At 41.2% G+C, this 19,308-nt stretch overlaps 1 protein-coding gene across 5 annotated transcripts in view; it reads right to left on the bottom strand.

Annotated features, from left to right (window-relative positions):
- The window catches only part of SLC22A15 (solute carrier family 22 member 15), a 115,533-nt gene that overhangs the window by 86,859 nt on the left and 9,366 nt on the right, over positions 1-19,308 (bottom strand). For 4 of the 5 annotated variants that reach the window (XR_009597154.1, XR_009597155.1, XM_060401496.1 and 1 more), the window contains exon 2: positions 10,702-10,914. Coding sequence is in view for 2 of the 5 variants with exons in the window: in XM_060401496.1 (XP_060257479.1) it covers positions 10,702-10,914 (213 nt within the window). In the remaining 3 variants the exon portion in view is untranslated. Of the gene's footprint in view, positions 1-10,701; positions 10,915-13,146; positions 13,354-19,308 lie in introns of those variants that run through there. The other variant, XR_009597160.1, reaches the window with a different exon arrangement.

The raw sequence follows: 19,308 nt of genomic DNA, 5'->3' as shown, positions 1-19,308 counted from the left end.
TCAAGTGATATCTAAAAGGACTCTTAATTACAGATTTCCTAAGTAGTAATTTAATTCAATTCCACTGAAATTTGTTGCGTGTCTACGATGCTGAAGCATGGCGTCACTGTGTTATCTAATTTAAAGTATTAAGCACATTCAGTGGGATATTATGCATCAGTATTACTTAGGTCAAGCTTTCACCCTGGTACCACGAGCATTCTCATCAAGGTTGCATTGTCCAGTGGTGGTCAGCTGGCCTTCTCTTCAGAAAGCCCATTCTCCATCATTGTCTCTATCAACAAAGGGTGCTTTGCTTATTCTTGACTAAAATAGTGGCCTGTTGACTAGCAATGATGAATATAAAAAAATGGGCTATCCCTAGTGAAATTAGACAGTCAAGATACACAGATTAGCTCAACATATTTGAAAGATACTCACTAACCTTCCATGAATTTATCAGATAACCCAGTATGTTTTGTACTCTATAGAGGTGATGCCCTAGGTTAAAACCCCTGCTTGGTCCTGAGCCAATATGAACTCTGGAAAGTTCTCTGTGTTTGAAGCTGTGGGAAGGTGGGTATCTGTACCTTGACTACGGAAAATTGGGGTTTGCCTGTAGTGACCTGCCATGAAAGCAATGTACAGAACACCTATAAAACCAGAGTTTAGACTTTTAAAGTCTGAAAGAAAGATTATTTTGAACTTCTCTGAGAATAAGAATTGAGTTAATAAGTTAATAAGTTTATTTATACTTGTGGTGAATCTGGTCTGAGATCTACTTTCACTATAATGTGGTTAATGGATTTGTTGGAGAGCAGACTTATGGCTTTCACCCATTTCAAAATCCAGTGGGGGCAATAAATAGAACCAGAGCTTTTTGGAGAAATGCCTAGTCCCACCGCTAGAGTAGGAAGATGCAAGATAAACCCAGACTATCTTGTTATGCCAAAAATTTTTAAAGTGCTCATAAAAGAAAAAAAGTGGGCACATCAAAAGGACACAGGATTTTCAGCTCCAGGAAGATGGAGTAAACAAAGAGTGATTTTGTGATTTATAGGAAAATATATATATTTGGTCATTCAGATGACCAAATGCAGGTATATCTGTCACATATATTCGGTCTTCATTCATAGTTCCTGGTTCACAGCTCTCAAACCCTTGGAATTCCTGAGCTTAGTATAAGAGTAATGGAGTAATTGTCTCTTGTCCTTCATTCCTGAAAAACGCTTCAGGGAAGGTGACTTTTGGGTCCCACCCTGGAGGAGGAAATGGCACTCCAGTATTCTTGCCTTGGAGATCCCATGGTCAGAGGAACCTGGCAGGCTACAGTCCATCGGGTCGCAAAGATTTGTCCACTTACATGGACATGCTGCTGCTGCTAAGTCACTTCAGTCGTGTCCGACTCTATGCGAACCCATAGACGGCAGCCCACCAGCCTCCCCCGTCCCTGGGATTCTCCAGGCAAGAACACTGGAGTGGGTTGCCATTTCCTTCTCCAATGCATGAAAGTGAAAAGTGAAAGTGAAGTCGCTCAGTCGTGTCCGACTCTTAGCGACCCCATGGACGGCAGCCCACCAGGCTTCTCCGTCCATGGGATTTTCCAGGCAAGAGTACTGGAGTGGGGTGCCATTGCCTTCTCCGTACATGGACATATGAGTGACTAATACACACACAAGGGTGGAGGCTGGTTGTTGAGAAAACAAACCCTGTGATTAGAGGGTTAGATCTTTTAGTTTCAACCTCCATCCCTCCCCCTAAACTCCAGGGAGAAGAGAGGGGATGAAATTTAAATTAATCACCAATAGCCAATGATTTAATTGGTCATGGTAATGAAGCCTCCAAAAATCCAAACTAAACTAAAAGATACAATGAATGGATTCAACAGCAGACTAGAGGAATAGAGGAGATAGAAGAAAGAATCAGTAAACTTGAAAACAGAACAATAGGAAATACTCAATCTGAAAACAAAAGACTAAAAAAAAGGAACAAAAATTCAGGGGTCTCTGGGGCTAAAACAAAAGAATTAATATTTCTGTCACTGGAGTTCTAGAAGGAAAGGAGAAAGGAGGAAATATTAAAAAAGAAAGAAAGAAAGAAAAAGTACATGAATAAATAACAGCAGAAAATGTTCCAAGCTGTCAAGAGATAAAAATCTAAAGATCCAAGAAGCTCAGTAAATCCCAAGTAAGGTAAGTCTGAAGAAATCAACATCAGGAAACATCACAGTCTAACTTCTAAATATTGACTTCCCTGGTGGCTCAGTTGGTAAAGCCCCCAAAATAAACAACCTTAAAAGTCTCAAGAGATACTTGCCAACAAAGGTCCACCTAGTCAAGACTATGGTTTTTCCAGTAGTCATGTATGGATGTGAGAGTTGGACTATAAAGAAGGCTGAGTGCCAAAGAATTGATGCTTTTGACCTGTGGTGTCGGAGAAGACTCTTAGAGTCCCTTGGGCTGCAAAGAGATCCAACCAGTCCATCCTAAAGGAGATCAGTCCTGTGTGTTCATTGGAAGGACTGATGTTGAAGCTGAAACTCCAATACTTCAGCCACCTGATGCTAAGAGTTGACTCATTTGAAAAGACCCTGATGCTGGGAAAGATTGAAGGCAGGCGGAGAAGGAGATGATAGGGGATGAGATGGTTGTATGGTATCACGACTCAATGGACATGAGTTTCTGTAAACTCTGGGAGTTGGTGATGGACAGGGAGGCCTCATGTGCTATGATCCACGGGGTTGCAGAGTCAGATACGACTGAGCAACTGAACTGAACTGAATACAGGAGGGAAAAAAAAAAAAAACAATTCAAATAATACCATATTTTCCATCACAAACCATAAAGGCTAGAAGGAAGTGGCACAGGAAATTTTAAATGCAGAAGAAAAAGATTCTAAACCAAGAGTTTTCTAACCAGTGAAAATAACAGATGAAGAAGAAATCCAGATAGTCTTGGATAGGAGTAGCATGGAAACATACACACTAACACACATAAAACAGCCAGTAGGAATTTGCTATAAGACTCAGGGAACTCAAACCAGGGGTCTGTGACAACAGAGAAGGGTAGGATTGGGTGGGAGGTGGGAAGGAGGTTCAAGAGGCAGGGTACATATGTATACCTATCGCTCACTCATGCTGATATGTGGCAGAAACCAACACAATATTGTAAAGCAATTATCCTTCAATTAAAAAGAAATTGTTTTAAGAGATACTATTGGATAAAGAAAAAAAAAAATCTGTCACCATCAGAACTACCCTAAAACAACAGCTAATGGCAATCTTCTAGAAAGGAAAAAAAACACAAAAGAAAGGATTCTGAAACACCAGGAAGAAAGAAAAATGTAACAAAAGATGGGGATAAATATAATAGACTTTTCTTTTCATCATGCGTTTCCTAAATTACGTTTAATGGTTGAAGCAAAAATTACAACACTGTAATATGGTTCTACAAGTATATAGAAAAATATTTAAGACAATTATAAACGTGAGGGCAAAGGGATACAAGGTGAGGTAAAGTTTCTGGTTGTCACTCATACTGGTGATCTGACATTAGTAGACTGTGGTAAGTTTTAGTGTGTGTGTGTGTACACTGTAATGCAAACAGCAATCACTAAAATAGCTAGCCAAAGAGATACAGTCAAAAACACTGTAGATAAGTCACCAGAATCCTAAAAAATGTTCAAGCAATCTACCAGAAGGCAAGGAAAATAAAAGAGAAAAACAAACAAAAACTCAGAGAACAAAATAATAATAAAGTGAAAGAGGTAAGCCCTAACATACAAAGAACTGCATTAAATGTAAATTGTTTAAATACACAAATAAAGACAGAGATTGACAGTCTGGATTTTAAAACTTGATCCAGTTATATGCTATCTATAAGAAACTAATTTTATATATCACGATACAGGCAAATTGAAAGTAAAAGGAGGAAAAAATATACATCATACCAAAACTAATCAAAGAAGGCAGGAGTGGCTATAATAATATCAGATAAACCACATTTCAGAACAAGAAAATGATCAGGGAAATTATAAAATGATAAAAAGTTCAATCTTTCAGGTCAGGATTCAAGAAGACATAGCAATCATAAATCCACATACATACAAGAAACAAAAGAACTATAAAATTATGAAGCAAAAACTGAGAGTAGTAAAAGGAGAACTCAGCACATCCATAATTATAACTGAAGACATAAACACTCCTCTCTTGACAGTTTATAGAAAAACGAAACAGAAAATCAGCAGGGATACACAAGAACTCAACAATATCATCAACCAACAGGATCTCAATATATTTATCAAGTACTCCATCCCAAAGCAGCAGAATATACATTTGGTTCATGTGCCAATGGAACATACACCCGAGAGAGACCAAATCCCGGGCCATAAAAGAAACCTCAACACATTTAAAAGACTTGAAATTATCCAGAGAGTTTCCTCTGACTATAAAAGAATCAAATTAGAAATCAAAAAAAGAAAGCTAACAAAAAAATCTCCAAACATTTAGGAAAGTAAGGAGCATACTTCTAAATAATCATTGAGTCAAATCTCAAGGAGAAATCTCAAGTAGAAAAAAAAAAAAAAAAACATTGATCTAAATGAAAATGAAAATACATCAAAATTTGTGGGGCATAGCTAAAGCAGTCCTGAGAGGGAAATTTCCATTACTAATTGCCTATATTTGCAAAAAGAAAGGCTCTCATCAATAGACTGCCACCTCTAGAACCGAAAAAAGAAAAAAGAGAAATAAACTCAAAGCAAACAAAAGAACATAAATTAATAAAAGTGAAAACAGAAAACAATATCAATAAAACAAAATGTTAGTTCTTTAAAAAGATCAATAAAATTGACAAAATCCTATCATGACAAGTAATTAAGAAAGGACAGAAATCACCAATACTGATATTTTGTTACCAATACTATAACAAAAGAGGATATCATTTCAGACTCTGCAGACATCAAAAGGGTAATAAAGTAATACAATGAACAACTCTATACACATAAATTTGAAAACTTAGATGAAATGGATCAATTCTCTGAAAACAACAGGCTGCCCCAACTCACAATACGCTGTAGATCATTTAATTAGTTTTATATCTTTTGAGGAAACTGAATTCGTAATTTTAAAACTCCCAAAAAAGAAAACTAAAGACCCAGATAATTTCACTGAAGAATTCTTCCAAATGCTTTAAGGACGAACACGAATTCTACATACTCACTTCCAGAAAACAAAAAAGGAGAGAATGTGTTTCAGTTCATTTTATGAAGCTTGTATCATCCTGATACATCACCAGACAAAGACAGTACAAAACAAGAAAAAGCTAGAGACTAGTATCTCTAATGAATACAGAAGCAAAAATCCTTAACAAATTACTAGCAGTTAAAATTCAGCAATACACAAAAAGAAGTCTCTACCATGCAGAGATATAAGGCTGGTTCAGTATTTGAAAATCAAACAGTGCAACCCACCACGTTACAAGGTGGAGAAGGAAAACCACATGATCACCGCACTTGTGCAGAAAATTGCAAAGTGGTATATCTGACAAAATTCAATACATGCTCAAGGTAAAACAATAATATTGGAATGAAGGGGGTTCCTCAACATAATAAAAAACATCTACAAACACCAACAGCTAACATTAAACTTAATGGTAAAAGACTGCAGCCTCCCCATAAGACTGGGAACAGTGTATGGATGCCATATACACAAGAGTGCTAGAAGTCCTGGCGGAGCAATAAAGCAACAAAACAAAGCACAAAAGCCATGCGGTCTGCAAAGGAAAAATAAAACTGTCCTTATTTTTTATAAAATTATCTAGAAATCACCAAAGAATCTTCAAAATATTCCTAGAATTAATGAGTTCATAACTACATAGATTATACATGCAAAAATCAACCGTACTTCTACAAACCAGCAATGAACATACGAATATCAAAATTTAAAATACAATACCACTTACAATCGCTCAACAACAACAACAAAAAAAGAAGCATTTAGGATAAATCTAACAAAACATGTACAGGACTTATAAGCTAAAGTCTACGAAACACTGAAATCAAAGAATCCCTAACTAATACATACAGAGTTCATGCATTGGAAGATGTAACAGAGTAAAGATGCCATTTATCCTCAAACTGATATACAGGTTTAACACAGCTCCTATCAAAATTGCAAGATTTTCTGCAGATACAGAAAAAAAGTTATCCTACAATTTACATGGAAAGCCAAAGGAACTAAAATAGCTAAAGCAACCTTTGAAAAAGAATAAAGTGAAAGAAACCAATCTATCTGCATAAAAGACTTATCATATAACCAAAGTAATATAACTAAACCTAGATGAGTCTTCAGAGAAGTAAGCTGAATGAAAAACAGCCAATCCTAAAAGGCTACATGCATGATTGCATTTTTATAATATTCTTGAAATGAGGACATTAAAGTATAGGAGAACAGATCAGTGGTTACCAGGGAAACTGGATAGCATTTGGGGAGGGTGGAAAGTCGGTATGTCTATATATAAATATATATGGCAACAGACCCTTGTGGGGTCTGTTGTTCTGTGTCTTAGCCATATCAATATCATTATCCTGGTTGTGATATTATATTATGATTTTAAAAGATGCTACCATTGGGAAAAACTGGGTAAAGCATTCATGGAATTTCTCCGCATTATTTACTGCAACTTCACGTCCATGGGGTCGCACAGAGTTGGACACAACTAAAGCAACTTAGCAGCAGCATGTAAATCTACAATTATCTCAAAAATTTTAATTACTGAAGAGCCACCTCAAAGAGGTTCCCACTGGTAAACTGGGAATAATTTGAGCACCAAAATAACTGAAGGCTATAATGAATTATAAATAGTTGAAAAGACTCCATGGGGTTGCAAAGAGTATAGACACGACTGAGTGACTAACACTTTCACTTTCTTTCAGGAAGCCATTAGTATATACTAATGATAGAGAGAGAGAAATGGAGAGAGACAAGCAGACAGATGGACAAGGAAGAAGAAAACGGCTTATTTACAGTAGAATCCAAAAAGTTTTATGGCGATCTTGTCACAATGATAGAAATAGTGAATCATTATGTTGCACACCTGAAACTAATATAATGTTAAATGTCGACTGTACCTCAATTGAAAAAAAAAACCCAACTGGCAAAGATGGAAGAAGCACTCGAGTTAAGAATTCATCATTTTGTAACCATCATAGTCTAGCTTGGCTTATGAAGCTACAGCAATGGATGCTAAACTGGAGGGAGGGGGTTCCGATACAGAACAGCAAATTAGCATAATCTTAGTGACTCAACTCCATATAGATTGCTTACTTCTTGAAATTAAAAAAAAAAAAAAAACCAACACACACACACAAGAAAACAGTAACTGTACCGGGGAGAAATCAGGTAATATCTGGCATAGATGGACAAATTTCACATCACCCCAAAAGGGCAGATGAATATTGTGTATCTCTATATGTGATCCCCTGTGGACACAACATTACTACACAGTTTTTCTAACTGTGGATGCGCACCCTGAATGAGGAATCATCAGAAAGTTTGAAAGTGAAGAACACCCTAACTATTTAAAAGGGAGGTATCATGTATTCTTCAAAAGTATCAATATCGTAAAAATGAAAGAAGGGCTGAAGATACTAAATAGCTATGACAACTAAATGTACTATGTGATCCTAAACTGAATTCAGTGGAAGAGGGGAAAGTTAGCACTATCAAGGATATTACTGGGTCAAATGGGAAAACTGGGTATGGGCAGCAGATATGAGAAAACATCAGCCTTTCTTGAAGTTGGTAAGTGCACTATGGCTTTTGAAGAGAACGTGCTTATTTTTAGGAAATACACACTGAAGTGGTCGCTGTTTAGTTGCTAAGTTGTATCTGATATCCGACCCCTTTAGGACCCCATGGACTGCAGCCCCCAAGGCTCCTCTGTCCCTGGGATTTTCCAGGCAAGAATATTGGAGGGGCTTGTTACTTCCTTCTCCAGGGATTGAACCTGTGTCTCCTGCACTGGCTGGCAGATTCTTCACCACTGAGCCACCTGGGAAGCCCACATACTGAAGCATTTGATTGAAAAAAAAAAAAAAAACACCAATATGTGTAGCTTTCAAGTGGCTTTTAAAAATTAAGAAAAACAGATAGCACCAGTGAGGTAAAATACTAACAACAGATGAAACTAAAGGATATAAGGGTAATCTTTACACTACTCTTGAAATTTCTGACAGTTTGAAATTACTTCCAAATAAAATAATTTTAAAGTCCTTCAGCTTTTGTTAACCAATCAAAAAGAAGTAAGATGTGTAGACTAATTTAGATAGGATCAATCAGTTTAGTCACTGTCATGTCTGGCTCTTTGCGACCCCATGGACTGCAGCACGCCAGGCTTGCCTGTCCATCACCAACTCCTGGAGCTTGCTCAAACCCATGTCCATTGAATAGGTAATGCCATCCAACCATCTCATCCTCTGTCATCCCCTTTTCCTCCCACCTTCAATCTTGCCCAACATCAGGGTCTTTTCAAATGAGTCAGTTCGTAGCATCAGGTGGCCAAAGTACTGGATTTTCAGCTTCAGTATCAGTCCTTTCAATGAATATTCAGGACTGATTTCCTTTAGGATAGACTGGTTGGATCTCCTTGCAGTCCAAGGGACTTTCAAGAGCCTTCTTCAATACCACAATTCAAAAGCATCAATTCTTCAGTGCTCAGCTTTCTTTATAGTCCAACTCTCACATCCATACATGACTACTGGAAAAACCATAGCCTTGACTAGATGGACCTTTGTTGGTAAAGTAATGTCTCTGCTTTTGAATATGCTATCTAGGTTGGTGATAACTTTTCTTCCAAGGAGCAAGCATCTTTTAATTTCATGGCTGCAGTCACCATCTGCAGTGATTTAAATTGGATAGGCCCCTAAAAAGTACAATATTAAGAGCATAGGCTTCTGGGTTAGGACAAATTTGGGTTGAAATCCTAGCTCTGCCCTTATTAGCTGACCTCAAGATGTCTCAATTTCTTCATCTATAAAATGAGAGAAATAATGCTTACTTCATAAATTATTTTGAGAGTTAAACAAAACAAGGTCTGTAAAACATTACAATGCCTGGCTCATTGTTGTCACTGCACAAGGCTACTCATTACTGTTATAGGTGAGTAGTGGTGATACGCGTGGTGATGGTAGTTATCGTTGTGGCGGCGAGGAAGCCATGGAGACACAAAGATGACCAAAATAAGGTTTCTAAGCTCAAAGGATTTAAAACCATAGAGATGAACCATAAACTACAGTGTGTCACGTAAGTGCAAACAAAACGTTACTGGGGCGGAAACAAAAGTGTATTTACTTCTGGGCAGCTGGTCAGAAAAAGACTTATCAGGGAAGGCGATGGTCACGTGAGCGGGAGAGGTAAGTCAAGATGTCCCTGGGGAGAGGAGCGGCTGAATGGCGGGGCTGTCCTCACCGAGGTAAGAGGTGCAGTCTGAGAGCTTGGGGCATGTGTGGCAAGCAGGGGAGGCGGAGGGAAATACACAATGTGGCTGGAAAGCATACAAGCACCAAGCTGGGGAGGGTACAGGGCCTGAATGTAACATATAGGGTTTCACTGTGTGTGGTGGGAGAACCACTGGAGGTTTTGGGGTAAGGGGTGCTGGACTGTTGTCATGAAAACCCCACTAGGCCAGGGTGTCAGCAGGCAAATGGATAGCTGGTGGGGACCAGGCAAAGGACACTGAGGATTTCAACTTTTTAACAACCAGCTGTGTCCGGGCCCTGCGTCTCTTACTCCGGAGTTTCTCTGCACCAGACTGTGGGCTCAGTTACACAGTCATGTCCGACGCTTTGCGCCTCATGGACTGTAGCTCAACAGGCTCCTCTGTCCATATCTCTGGCATCTCCTGCATCGGCTGGGTGATTCTTTACCACTTAGCCCCACCAGGGGAGCCCTTACCCACCTATGTAGACTCAGCTTATTTACCTCAGGCTGGCCCAGAAAGCACTCTGCTTACCAGAACGTTCTAGCTACCAAAATCCCCTTGAAGATGAGGCTTCCTGCCCACACTGGGTGGTACCGTATGTATCTGATGTTGTACAGGCGAGGAGCCCCCAGGTGGTCCACACGCAGGACTGCACCTAAACATGAACTGTGGGTGTTAAAGGTGAGTCATTGCACTTCTGTCTGTACTCTGTTGACTTTTGTGGATATAAGAAAAAGACATGAAAGTTTTAATTCACTCTTTTTTAAGGGACACACTAGTCAAATTGGGGTTCTTCCAGAGTTCGCGTGTGCATGCTCAGTCGCTTCGGTCAGATCCGGCTCTTTGTGACCCTATGCACTGTAGCCTGCCAGGCTCCTCTGTGCGTGGGGATTCTCCAGGCAAGCACACAGAGGGGGTTGCCGTGCCCTCCTCCAGGGGCTCAGACCCACATCCCTTATGTCTCCTGCATTGGCAGGTGGGTTCTTTACCACTAGCGAGTGCCACCTGGGAGGCCCCTTCTGTTCGTGTCTTACTTAGCCCAACTAGTTTGGTTAGGACTCACGCTTCTCCCATTTGTAGTAAGAAGGAAGAAGAAAGTGTTTTCAAAGGATGTTCTTTAACTCTCAAGTTTACTAGAAAGTGATTTGAAGGTGGGCTGAAATTTAAATCAAGCAGACCACACAGCGGCTCCGGGTGGATCATGCGGTGGTCACGAGGGCCCGCTCCCACCTCCTGCAGTTACCTCGGAGGCGATGGAGGTGAAGCTGCTACTGAAGTGCACGTGCTTGTGCATCTCGCTGCCGTTGGCCGTCAGGAGCCAGGCCCCGAGGGCCTGGTCTTCACCAGCCGACTGGTTGCTGTGGCTCTGGTTGGGCAGGAGCTCGGCCAGGTCCCAGTGGTACGACGGTGTGGCCCCGACCAGCGCAATGAGGATGGCTTCCGTGGCCACGTAGAGCTGAAAGAGGAAACACACAGAGCCATCTAGGCTGGAAATGCAATTAGCAAGCTTACAAACCTTCAATGAGCAGTCTCGCTTTTGTGTCTGTAGGAGCTACCGAAATGAGACGCTTTAGAAACAAAGGAGAAAATGGAAGGAAGCTTCCTGATCTACCACAAACGGAACCCAGCCATCGCATCTGTAAAGCACCCTGTACTTCCTTCAAAGGTTTTTTCCTGCATTTGAGATACATCAGATCTGAGGGCACAGCATAGAATGGTTCCAGACTCGTAGGGAGTATTACCTGCTCTGACTTAAACTAACATTCTAGTTATTTTCTCCTCAACACCACACATTAGTTCAGATAAGCAGTTTCCAGGGCACAGGAGTGTCTTGGTCTTGGATTCATGATCTAAACAAGAAAACATGTTGTGGCATAGTTAACGTTTCCAAAAACAGTATGTGTGTGTACATATATATAAGTCAACAAGATCACACAACAAGTGACTCCAGGTGGATGGGTGTGTGTGTGTGTGTGTGTGTGTGTGTGTGTGTATGAGAGAGTTAACTCAGGCAGGTTGATAAGAAGTCCAAGCCTCCAAAAACAGTATGTGTGTGTACATATATATAAGTCAACAAGATCACACAACAAGTGACTCCAGGTGGATGGGGTGTGTGTGTGTGTGTGTGTATGAGAGAGTTAACTCAGGCAGGTTGATAAGAAGTCCAAGCCTACATGCCTTTTTTTGAGCTTTGGATGTACGCTATGGTAGAAGTAAAGTGAAGTGAAGTAGGTCAGTCGTGTCCAACTCTTTGCGACCCTATGGACTGTTGCCTACCAGGCTTCTCAATCCATGGGATTTTCCAGGCAAGAGTACTGGAGTGGATTGCCATTTCCTTCTCCAGGGCATCTTCCCAACCCAGGGATCAAACCCGGGTCTCCCACATTGTAGGCAGACGCTCTACCCTCTGAGGCACCAGGGAATCCCACGCTATGGGAGAAAGTCTGGGCAAAATTTTCACAGCCTTGAGGTATTTTCTTTTCTATTCTCAGCAGCTAGCAGAAAAGTATAGAAGGCTCCACTTAAACTAGTGAGGCAGGTACTCTCCCGCCCACTTCCAGTGCCTCTATCCCTGTTACTTTAATAAAATCTACACAAAGCTCTGAGTGATTGAGACTGCCTCTGGTCCTGGAGTTAAATCTTCTCCTTGGGACCACGAATCCGGCAGCACTGATCACCGTTCACCATAAGCTGTTGTCTATGTGTGTGTGTACATACACATACACACACATGGGGGAGGAAGGAAGCATGCTCTGTTAAAGCAAGGAAGCTTTATATGCACTTGAGTAGGTACTAAGGTATCCTATACAACTTACAAGATGTAAACAACTCAGAATCCTAGGTGCTCACCCAGGCTTTTAGCTGTAATTATTGTTTAATCTAAACAGAGCTTCCCTCTAAAGAAAAAATATCTCATTCATTCAATCAATGATTATTTATTGAGCATATATAACATTTCTCACTGAATGTTTTGGGCTTTATGGCTATTCACAAAGCTATATTGGGTTTGTAAGCTGTTGAGCCCTGTGCGAACTTTTTATGCTATAGATCCATTTTAATTTTTTTTTTCCATTTAACAACCTTTTATTTTATATTGGAGTATAACTGATTAACAGTGTTGTAATAGTTTCAGGTGGACAGGGATGGGACTCAGTCATACATATTCATCTATCCATTATCCCCCAAACTTCCCCCCTATCCAGGAGGCCACATAACATCAAGCAGAGTTCCTGTGCTATACAGCAGGACCTTGTTAGTTACCCAGTTTAAATATAACAGAGTGTACATGTCCATCCCAAAGTCCCTAACTATTCTTTCCCCCCAATCCTTCCCCCTGCAACCATTAAGTTCATTCTCTATGAGTCTGTTTCTGTTTTGTAAATAAGCTCATTTGTATAATTTCTTTTCAGATTCTGCATATAAGGATTGTCTTATATTTCTCCTTCTCTACCTGACACTATAGATCCATTTTATATTACTCCTGTGATGACGGTTTCGTTTAAATTTTATTAGGAAAATACAGGAAGTCTGTTCCATTGTGAAACAATCTTATTCTAAGAAATTAACACAACTTAAAAAAATTTAAGCTAAAAAATTATCGCTATTAACTTAGAACTTAAAGTCTTAAAATACCTTTAAACAAATTAAGCATTTAAAAAACACAAAGCGTATGATTTCTGTATAGTACCTAGTAACACCTAACTGGGTGGATGAGTTGACTGAGGCATAAAAAGGTGGAGAGACTTGCGCACAGATTTATCTCCACTGCCAGGGAACTCCCAGCTCCTTCCACACCATTCTGGAGGGGCATATTCAGCTGTTAAGTGGATAAGCTGAAGCACCAAAGGCAGAGTAATTTATCACAAGCAGATGATGGAATTACTGTCAAGGAAAGAGAAAAGAAGTCATGACACTGTGTGTGTCATAACAGAAAGCTAAAACCCAAGATGTGATTTTTCCCGTCTGCCAAGGCTGCAAGGATGTAAGCAGTCCCAACCTATGGTGAGTCCAATGACTGTGGGCCTCTGGAGATGCAAAGTCGCCACAGGTCAGTCTGTGTGTGTGATTTACTGTCAAATGCAAAAGAAAACATGTTTCTAGACTTATATTGCTTCTTGGCCCCTATTTGCATATTATTAAGGACGTTTTCAGAACAGGAGGCAATCAGCTTACAAAAATGAAAACCTTAATAATTGCAAGAACAGCATTTAGCAGCAGCTATAATTACAAAGCCACTTGCACCCGTTTTAGTAACTGCCCTTCCTGATTACAACCTGCTGAAATTTAATTCATGGGTAAAGAAATGAAAAAAATGCAGCAAAGGGAACTCAGGAGATGAGGCAGAACACATATTCTGGTAAACGCACAGCCTTCAGCCCAGCAAAGCTAACTAATGGTGTTTTCTCTCTAAATGTGCTCTTTTCTGCTTTGGTTGTACCACTGACTTTTCCTGGAAAGCACTTCCTCCTGCTGTCAATGTCTGACTCTTTCCCCACCTCTGAGATGTAACTCAGATACCCCTCCTTCACCCCACCCACCACCACCTTCCCTCCATCCCCCAGAAGCCCTCTCCTGCTTCCACTCACTCTGAAAACTCCATCGAGACCTTTCTCAGAACCCATATCATTTTCTTCACTGCACTGTACATTTATGTATTTACTTGCTTTCGTTTTTTCTACTGAAATATACTCTCTGAGGGCAGGATCTACATCAGATTCACCTTCAGGTTCCCGAAGCAAGAAACTAAGGGCCCAAATAGATGATATCACACAGTCAACAAGTCAATGGATGAATGAATGACCAGGATGGGAATACTAATAATAGCAGCAAGCACTTCTCTAACTATATAAAAGACACCATTCTAAGTGTTTGTTGAAAATATATTAACGCATCTTATTTTTATCTGGATCATTCTAGGATAAGTAATGTTCTAGGTAAAGGAGGAAATCCTCCAAAGGATCCTCTAATCTGAGGCATATTTCACTGTGGAGACTATCATTCCTGGAAGAAACTACAATGTATAGAAAAGAGTTAAAAAACAAAAGAGGTGGAGCTGATACATAACACAGGAAAATAACACAGGGGGCAGTAAAACCTAGCTAATTGGTATTATCTGTATCATTCTTACCATTCTGTAGGTTGATTAAATACTTCCTCCTTTCCCACTTTCTCTGCCCTCCTCCTACCACGCCGCAATGTTCTCATTACCCCCACGCGCACACATACACCCGCCTCAGGGAACACACAGGGCCACGGCTTTGTGTCACCAGAGGGGTCAGAAACCTGCAGCTCTTCCCTCAGTGCCATCGCCGCCACCCCACCTCCCACCACCTTGTCTTCCCTCCAGTTCCTCCGGAAGCCCCTCCTGCTTCTGCTCACCCCCTAAAGATCCACCTAGACCCTTCCTGGAACCCATATCATTTGCTTCACTGCACTATCCTTGTGTATAGCACGGTATCAGCCCTTCCGTCTTTGACGCAGATGGCCACCTGGCTTTGCTAAAGATAAAACAGACCGGGTAGCCTGGCAATGCTACTGCACGATGCAAGCTAACTAGGCAAGGTGATAGGGATGCCAGGATTAGGTAAAAGTGGAGAGGCTTAAACTCTGCATACAGATTACTGTTAGGTCCTCTACACCAGAGCCACAGACATGGGACACATGGTCCTATGAAGTCAAAGACGGTTTAGCCCTTGGCTAGTCAGAGGGATGTGCCACCTACACAAGAACACAGGGTGGTTGTCCCCAGTTTGCCTTCTTCAGCTGTGACAGTGTCCCAGAGCTCTCATCCTGCTTCTTCCACCGAGGACAAACACTTTCCTACCTTCCCGCTGCTGTGACACCGTGCACACTCACCGTGTAGCCTCGTCCAGAGAATCACACCCATCTGCAGATGGGCCTTAAAGCCATGATGGAAAACCACCATCCACTCTCCTTCGGAGTGGGACTAACAACGTCTCAAATAAATCATTATCCTCACTAGTGCTACCTCCAGGGAAGGAAAACAAGTGCCACAGATGGCGGGATTGTTGTTTCCCTCTCGGTATAATTATAATTAGAAAAGTGACTAAGATGCACTGGGGGATTGAAATTTTAAAAGTTTCAAAAAGTGAACGTTTTAGAAGTAATTTTATACTAACAGCATTATAAGCTTTTATCATGCTCAGGAAATGAAAAATGTCTCCCATAAATCATCTCATCACAATAGCTTGTGCTATGATGTCATGGTAAATGTGATGTTTATGTTGTAAGTAGGAAAGATGAGCCACAGGGCAATTATGTAACACACTAATGGCAAAACCAGGATGAGACTGGGAGCCACCTAACTTTGGGGCCAGAACGTTTTTCAGAGAAAAAGTCGGGAGAGGGGAAACAAAGGCGACCTCACGGTGGTCATCACTGTGAATATCTTACGCACTTAGTACTCAGCTATCTAACTGACTTAACCAAAAGCACTATATGAGCATGACCACATCACGAAGGCAGCACTAAATGCCCATGGCCTGGCACAAAGTAGGTGTTCAATAAATATCTGTGGGGGACTTACTGATAATATTGTTTTTGGTCACACCACACAGCTTTGTGGGATCTTAGTTCCCCAACCAAGGATCGAAACAGTACCCCCTGCCCTGGAAGCACAGAGCCATAAGCAGCGGGCCACCAGGGAGCTTCCTGATACTTTTTTTTTTTTTTTTTTTTTGGCAGCACTGGGTCTTCATTGCTGCACATGTGCTTCTCATTACGGGGGCTTCTCCTGTTGCACAGTATGGGCTCTAGAGCGCGGGCTCAGTAGTCACGGTGGACCGGTTTAGCTGCCCTGAGGAATATGGGGTCCTCCCAGGCCAGGGGTTGAACCTGTGTCCCCTACATTGGCAGGCAGATTCTTAACCACTACACCACTAGGGAAGTCCCACTGACACTATTTTTTGCGTTTAAAATTTTAATTCCGCTCTAAATAACTGGTGTCTCTAAGTCCCATTTCCTCCCCGACTCTCACCTACATAATGCCACCAGATCGTCTCCTTGATGCAGTCCTCGTGAAACCCTTCTGGTTAGATCATATTACTGGGTAAACAACAGATGTCCTAGCATCCAGGTCTCCACCACTTGGCACAACTGCTACCTTATCCACATTCGAGCTTTCTGAACCAGCCTGTTGAATTCCCCAAACAGGACTTTTCACGGTGTGCTGTGAAAAGCAGATGCAATCTGTACACCTGAGTCTGAACTGCAGCTCTAGTAAATTTCCAGCAAATCAAAACCTTCCTAACCTTCATGTTTCCTTCTAGTAAGACTGGACATTGGCAGTACATCTTTATCTAACTCATTCATATCTAGCTAGCCTATTCTGAAGGTCAAAGGGGATATTTCTTTAGCCAGCAATGTAGAGTAAATCATATAGCTCCATCCAAATAGCACCTATCAGAGCCTCCCAAACTCTACCTTGCAGAGACTGGTTCTGTAGGCCGGGATGGGACCTGATATTCTGTTTTTCTAACAAGCTCTGGTGGTGTCAGTGTTGATGGCTTGGGCCACACCTTGTGTAGCAAGGGTCTAGGGTACGCCCTCTTCTATACTTTCTCCAAAGCTATGTCTCCCCACCTGAAATGACCTTCCTGCTTCTCTCTAAACCCAATCTTCAAAGTTTAGCTCGAGCTCAGCCCTTCTTCTGAAGTTTCAACAAATCACTCTGGACATTTTTTAATTAATTTATTTTTTAATTGAAGGATAATTGCTCTACAGAATTGTGTTGTTTTCTGCCAAAATCAACATGAATTAGCCACAGGTATACATATGTCCCCTTCTTTTATAACATATAAAGCATTTAATGGTTCTATTACTTACTGCTGCTGCTAAGCCGCTTCAGTCGTCTCCGACTCTGTGTGACCCCAGAGACGGCAGCCCACCAGGCTCCCCCGTCCCTGGGATTCTCCAGGCAAGAACACTGGAGTGGGTTGCCATTTCCTTCTCCAATGCATGAAAGTGAAAAGTGAAAGTGAAGTCCCTCAGTCGAATGCGACTCTTAGCGACCCCATGGACTGCAGCCTACCAGGCTCCTCTGTCCATGGGATTTTCCAGGTGAGAGTCCTGGAGTGGGGTGCCATTGCCTTCTCCATTACTTACTGGGAAAATATTATTTTGCATCATTATTTAACAGTATAGATAGAGTTACTTTTTCCTTTGCTAATGATTGATCATCTTCTGAAGAGAAGAAACCCTGACTTGTACTTCTATATCCTTTTAAGAAAACCAACACACTACTGCGTGTCTAACAGTCTAAGATACATTTTGTTAATGAATTCCTTGCATAATCTGGCACAGAAAATGACAATGGGTTAAAAAACAGTTAATTCTGGGACCAGCCAGTAATCAAGATTTTGGACACATATTTGATATGCATCTGCTTCAATCTCAATCTCCCAAATTAAACGGAAATGCCACCACCTGACCACCTCCCTTCTGTTACTTTAGTTTACTTTTTAAAAAAAATTTAGTGAGCACCAACACTTCACAACACAGTGTATCATGAGCCTCGGGTGATCACAATGATGAATAAGAAACAGTTGTTTTCTTCTGAGCACATACATTCAGGTGAGGACAACAAATATGCCCAAAAATATAAATACAAGGCACATTTAGCAAATGCTCTATTAGCCAGAGTAGAAATTAAATTAATGAGAGCATAAAGAAAGCAGATGTGAATTCTAACTCAGGGAATGAAGAGAAAGGTTGCAAATGTGACATCTGAGCTAGGCAGGGAAAGACTGGGAGGGGTTTAGTCAAAACAGAAATCAAGGAAGGGGGATTCCCTGGTGGCTCAGTGGTAGAGAATCCACCTACCAATGCAGGAGACATAGGTTCTGTCCTTGATCCCAGAAGATCCCACATGCCTCAGAGCAGCTACGACCAAGTGCCCCAACTACTGAGCCTGTGCTCTAGAGCCTGGGAGCCCACGTGCCGAAACTAGAGAAGAGCCCGAGCAGCAGTGAAGACCCCGCACAGCCAAAATAGAAAAGGAAATTATTTTTTAAAAGTCAGGGAAAGAGTTCTTAAGCCAAAGAAGAAGTCCAGTCAGAGCCAGGAAGATAAAGAACACATTCTTAGTGTTCTTTGAAGAAGCAGTACGGGGCAGGCTCAGCTTTTGCCAAACTTCAGTCACCTGAGTAACCCCAGCTGCAACAGTGCTACACGCCCATTTCTGCTTTTTATTATTTACTTAATGGTCTGCTTTTAAGTTGACTCAAATTTTTTTTAACTTAAGTGAACTTACAGAGAAATAAAACTGTATATGAATACAAATATAACCATCCAGGTATAACTACAAACACCCTGTTACAATGTAAGTGTTAGCTAGAATATTTTTATTTAAGGTAGGACACAAGAGATATTTTGGGGCAAGTTTTAGCAGGGAGGCGTGAAAGCAAGGGAGCATGCTCAGAGGGTTGGGGTCAGTGCTTTTGTGCCTCACAGCCACCGTCACATCTTTGTCTGCCTCATTTGGACCTGCTTCTGATCTATACTCCCCTGGACCCTCCTTCAGCTGCTCTGATTCCTGGGCCAGACACGTGTTTAGTTCCAGGATAGCATTTGCCTCATCAAGGCTGCAGGCAGTGAGAATGACACGGATTCCGATCAATTCTGATGGGCTCCAGGCTGCCCTCCCTGCAGACTTCAAGCTCCAGCTTCAAACACAGAGACAACAGCCTTACAGAGACTGCCAAATCAGCTCCCACGATGGTGTAAGGTCAAATCCTCAGAACAAATTATTCACTGATACATATATAATCGTATACATATACACAACACAGATACACACATATATACAAACATATATCTCTCTCTAGGAGTT

This window comes from Ovis aries, chromosome 1, assembly GCF_016772045.2.
Source record: "Ovis aries strain OAR_USU_Benz2616 breed Rambouillet chromosome 1, ARS-UI_Ramb_v3.0, whole genome shotgun sequence".
Taxonomy (NCBI): Eukaryota; Metazoa; Chordata; class Mammalia; order Artiodactyla; family Bovidae; genus Ovis; species Ovis aries.
Note: the sequence above shows the minus strand (reverse complement) of the source record. Positions and strands in the feature narration are given on the sequence as shown.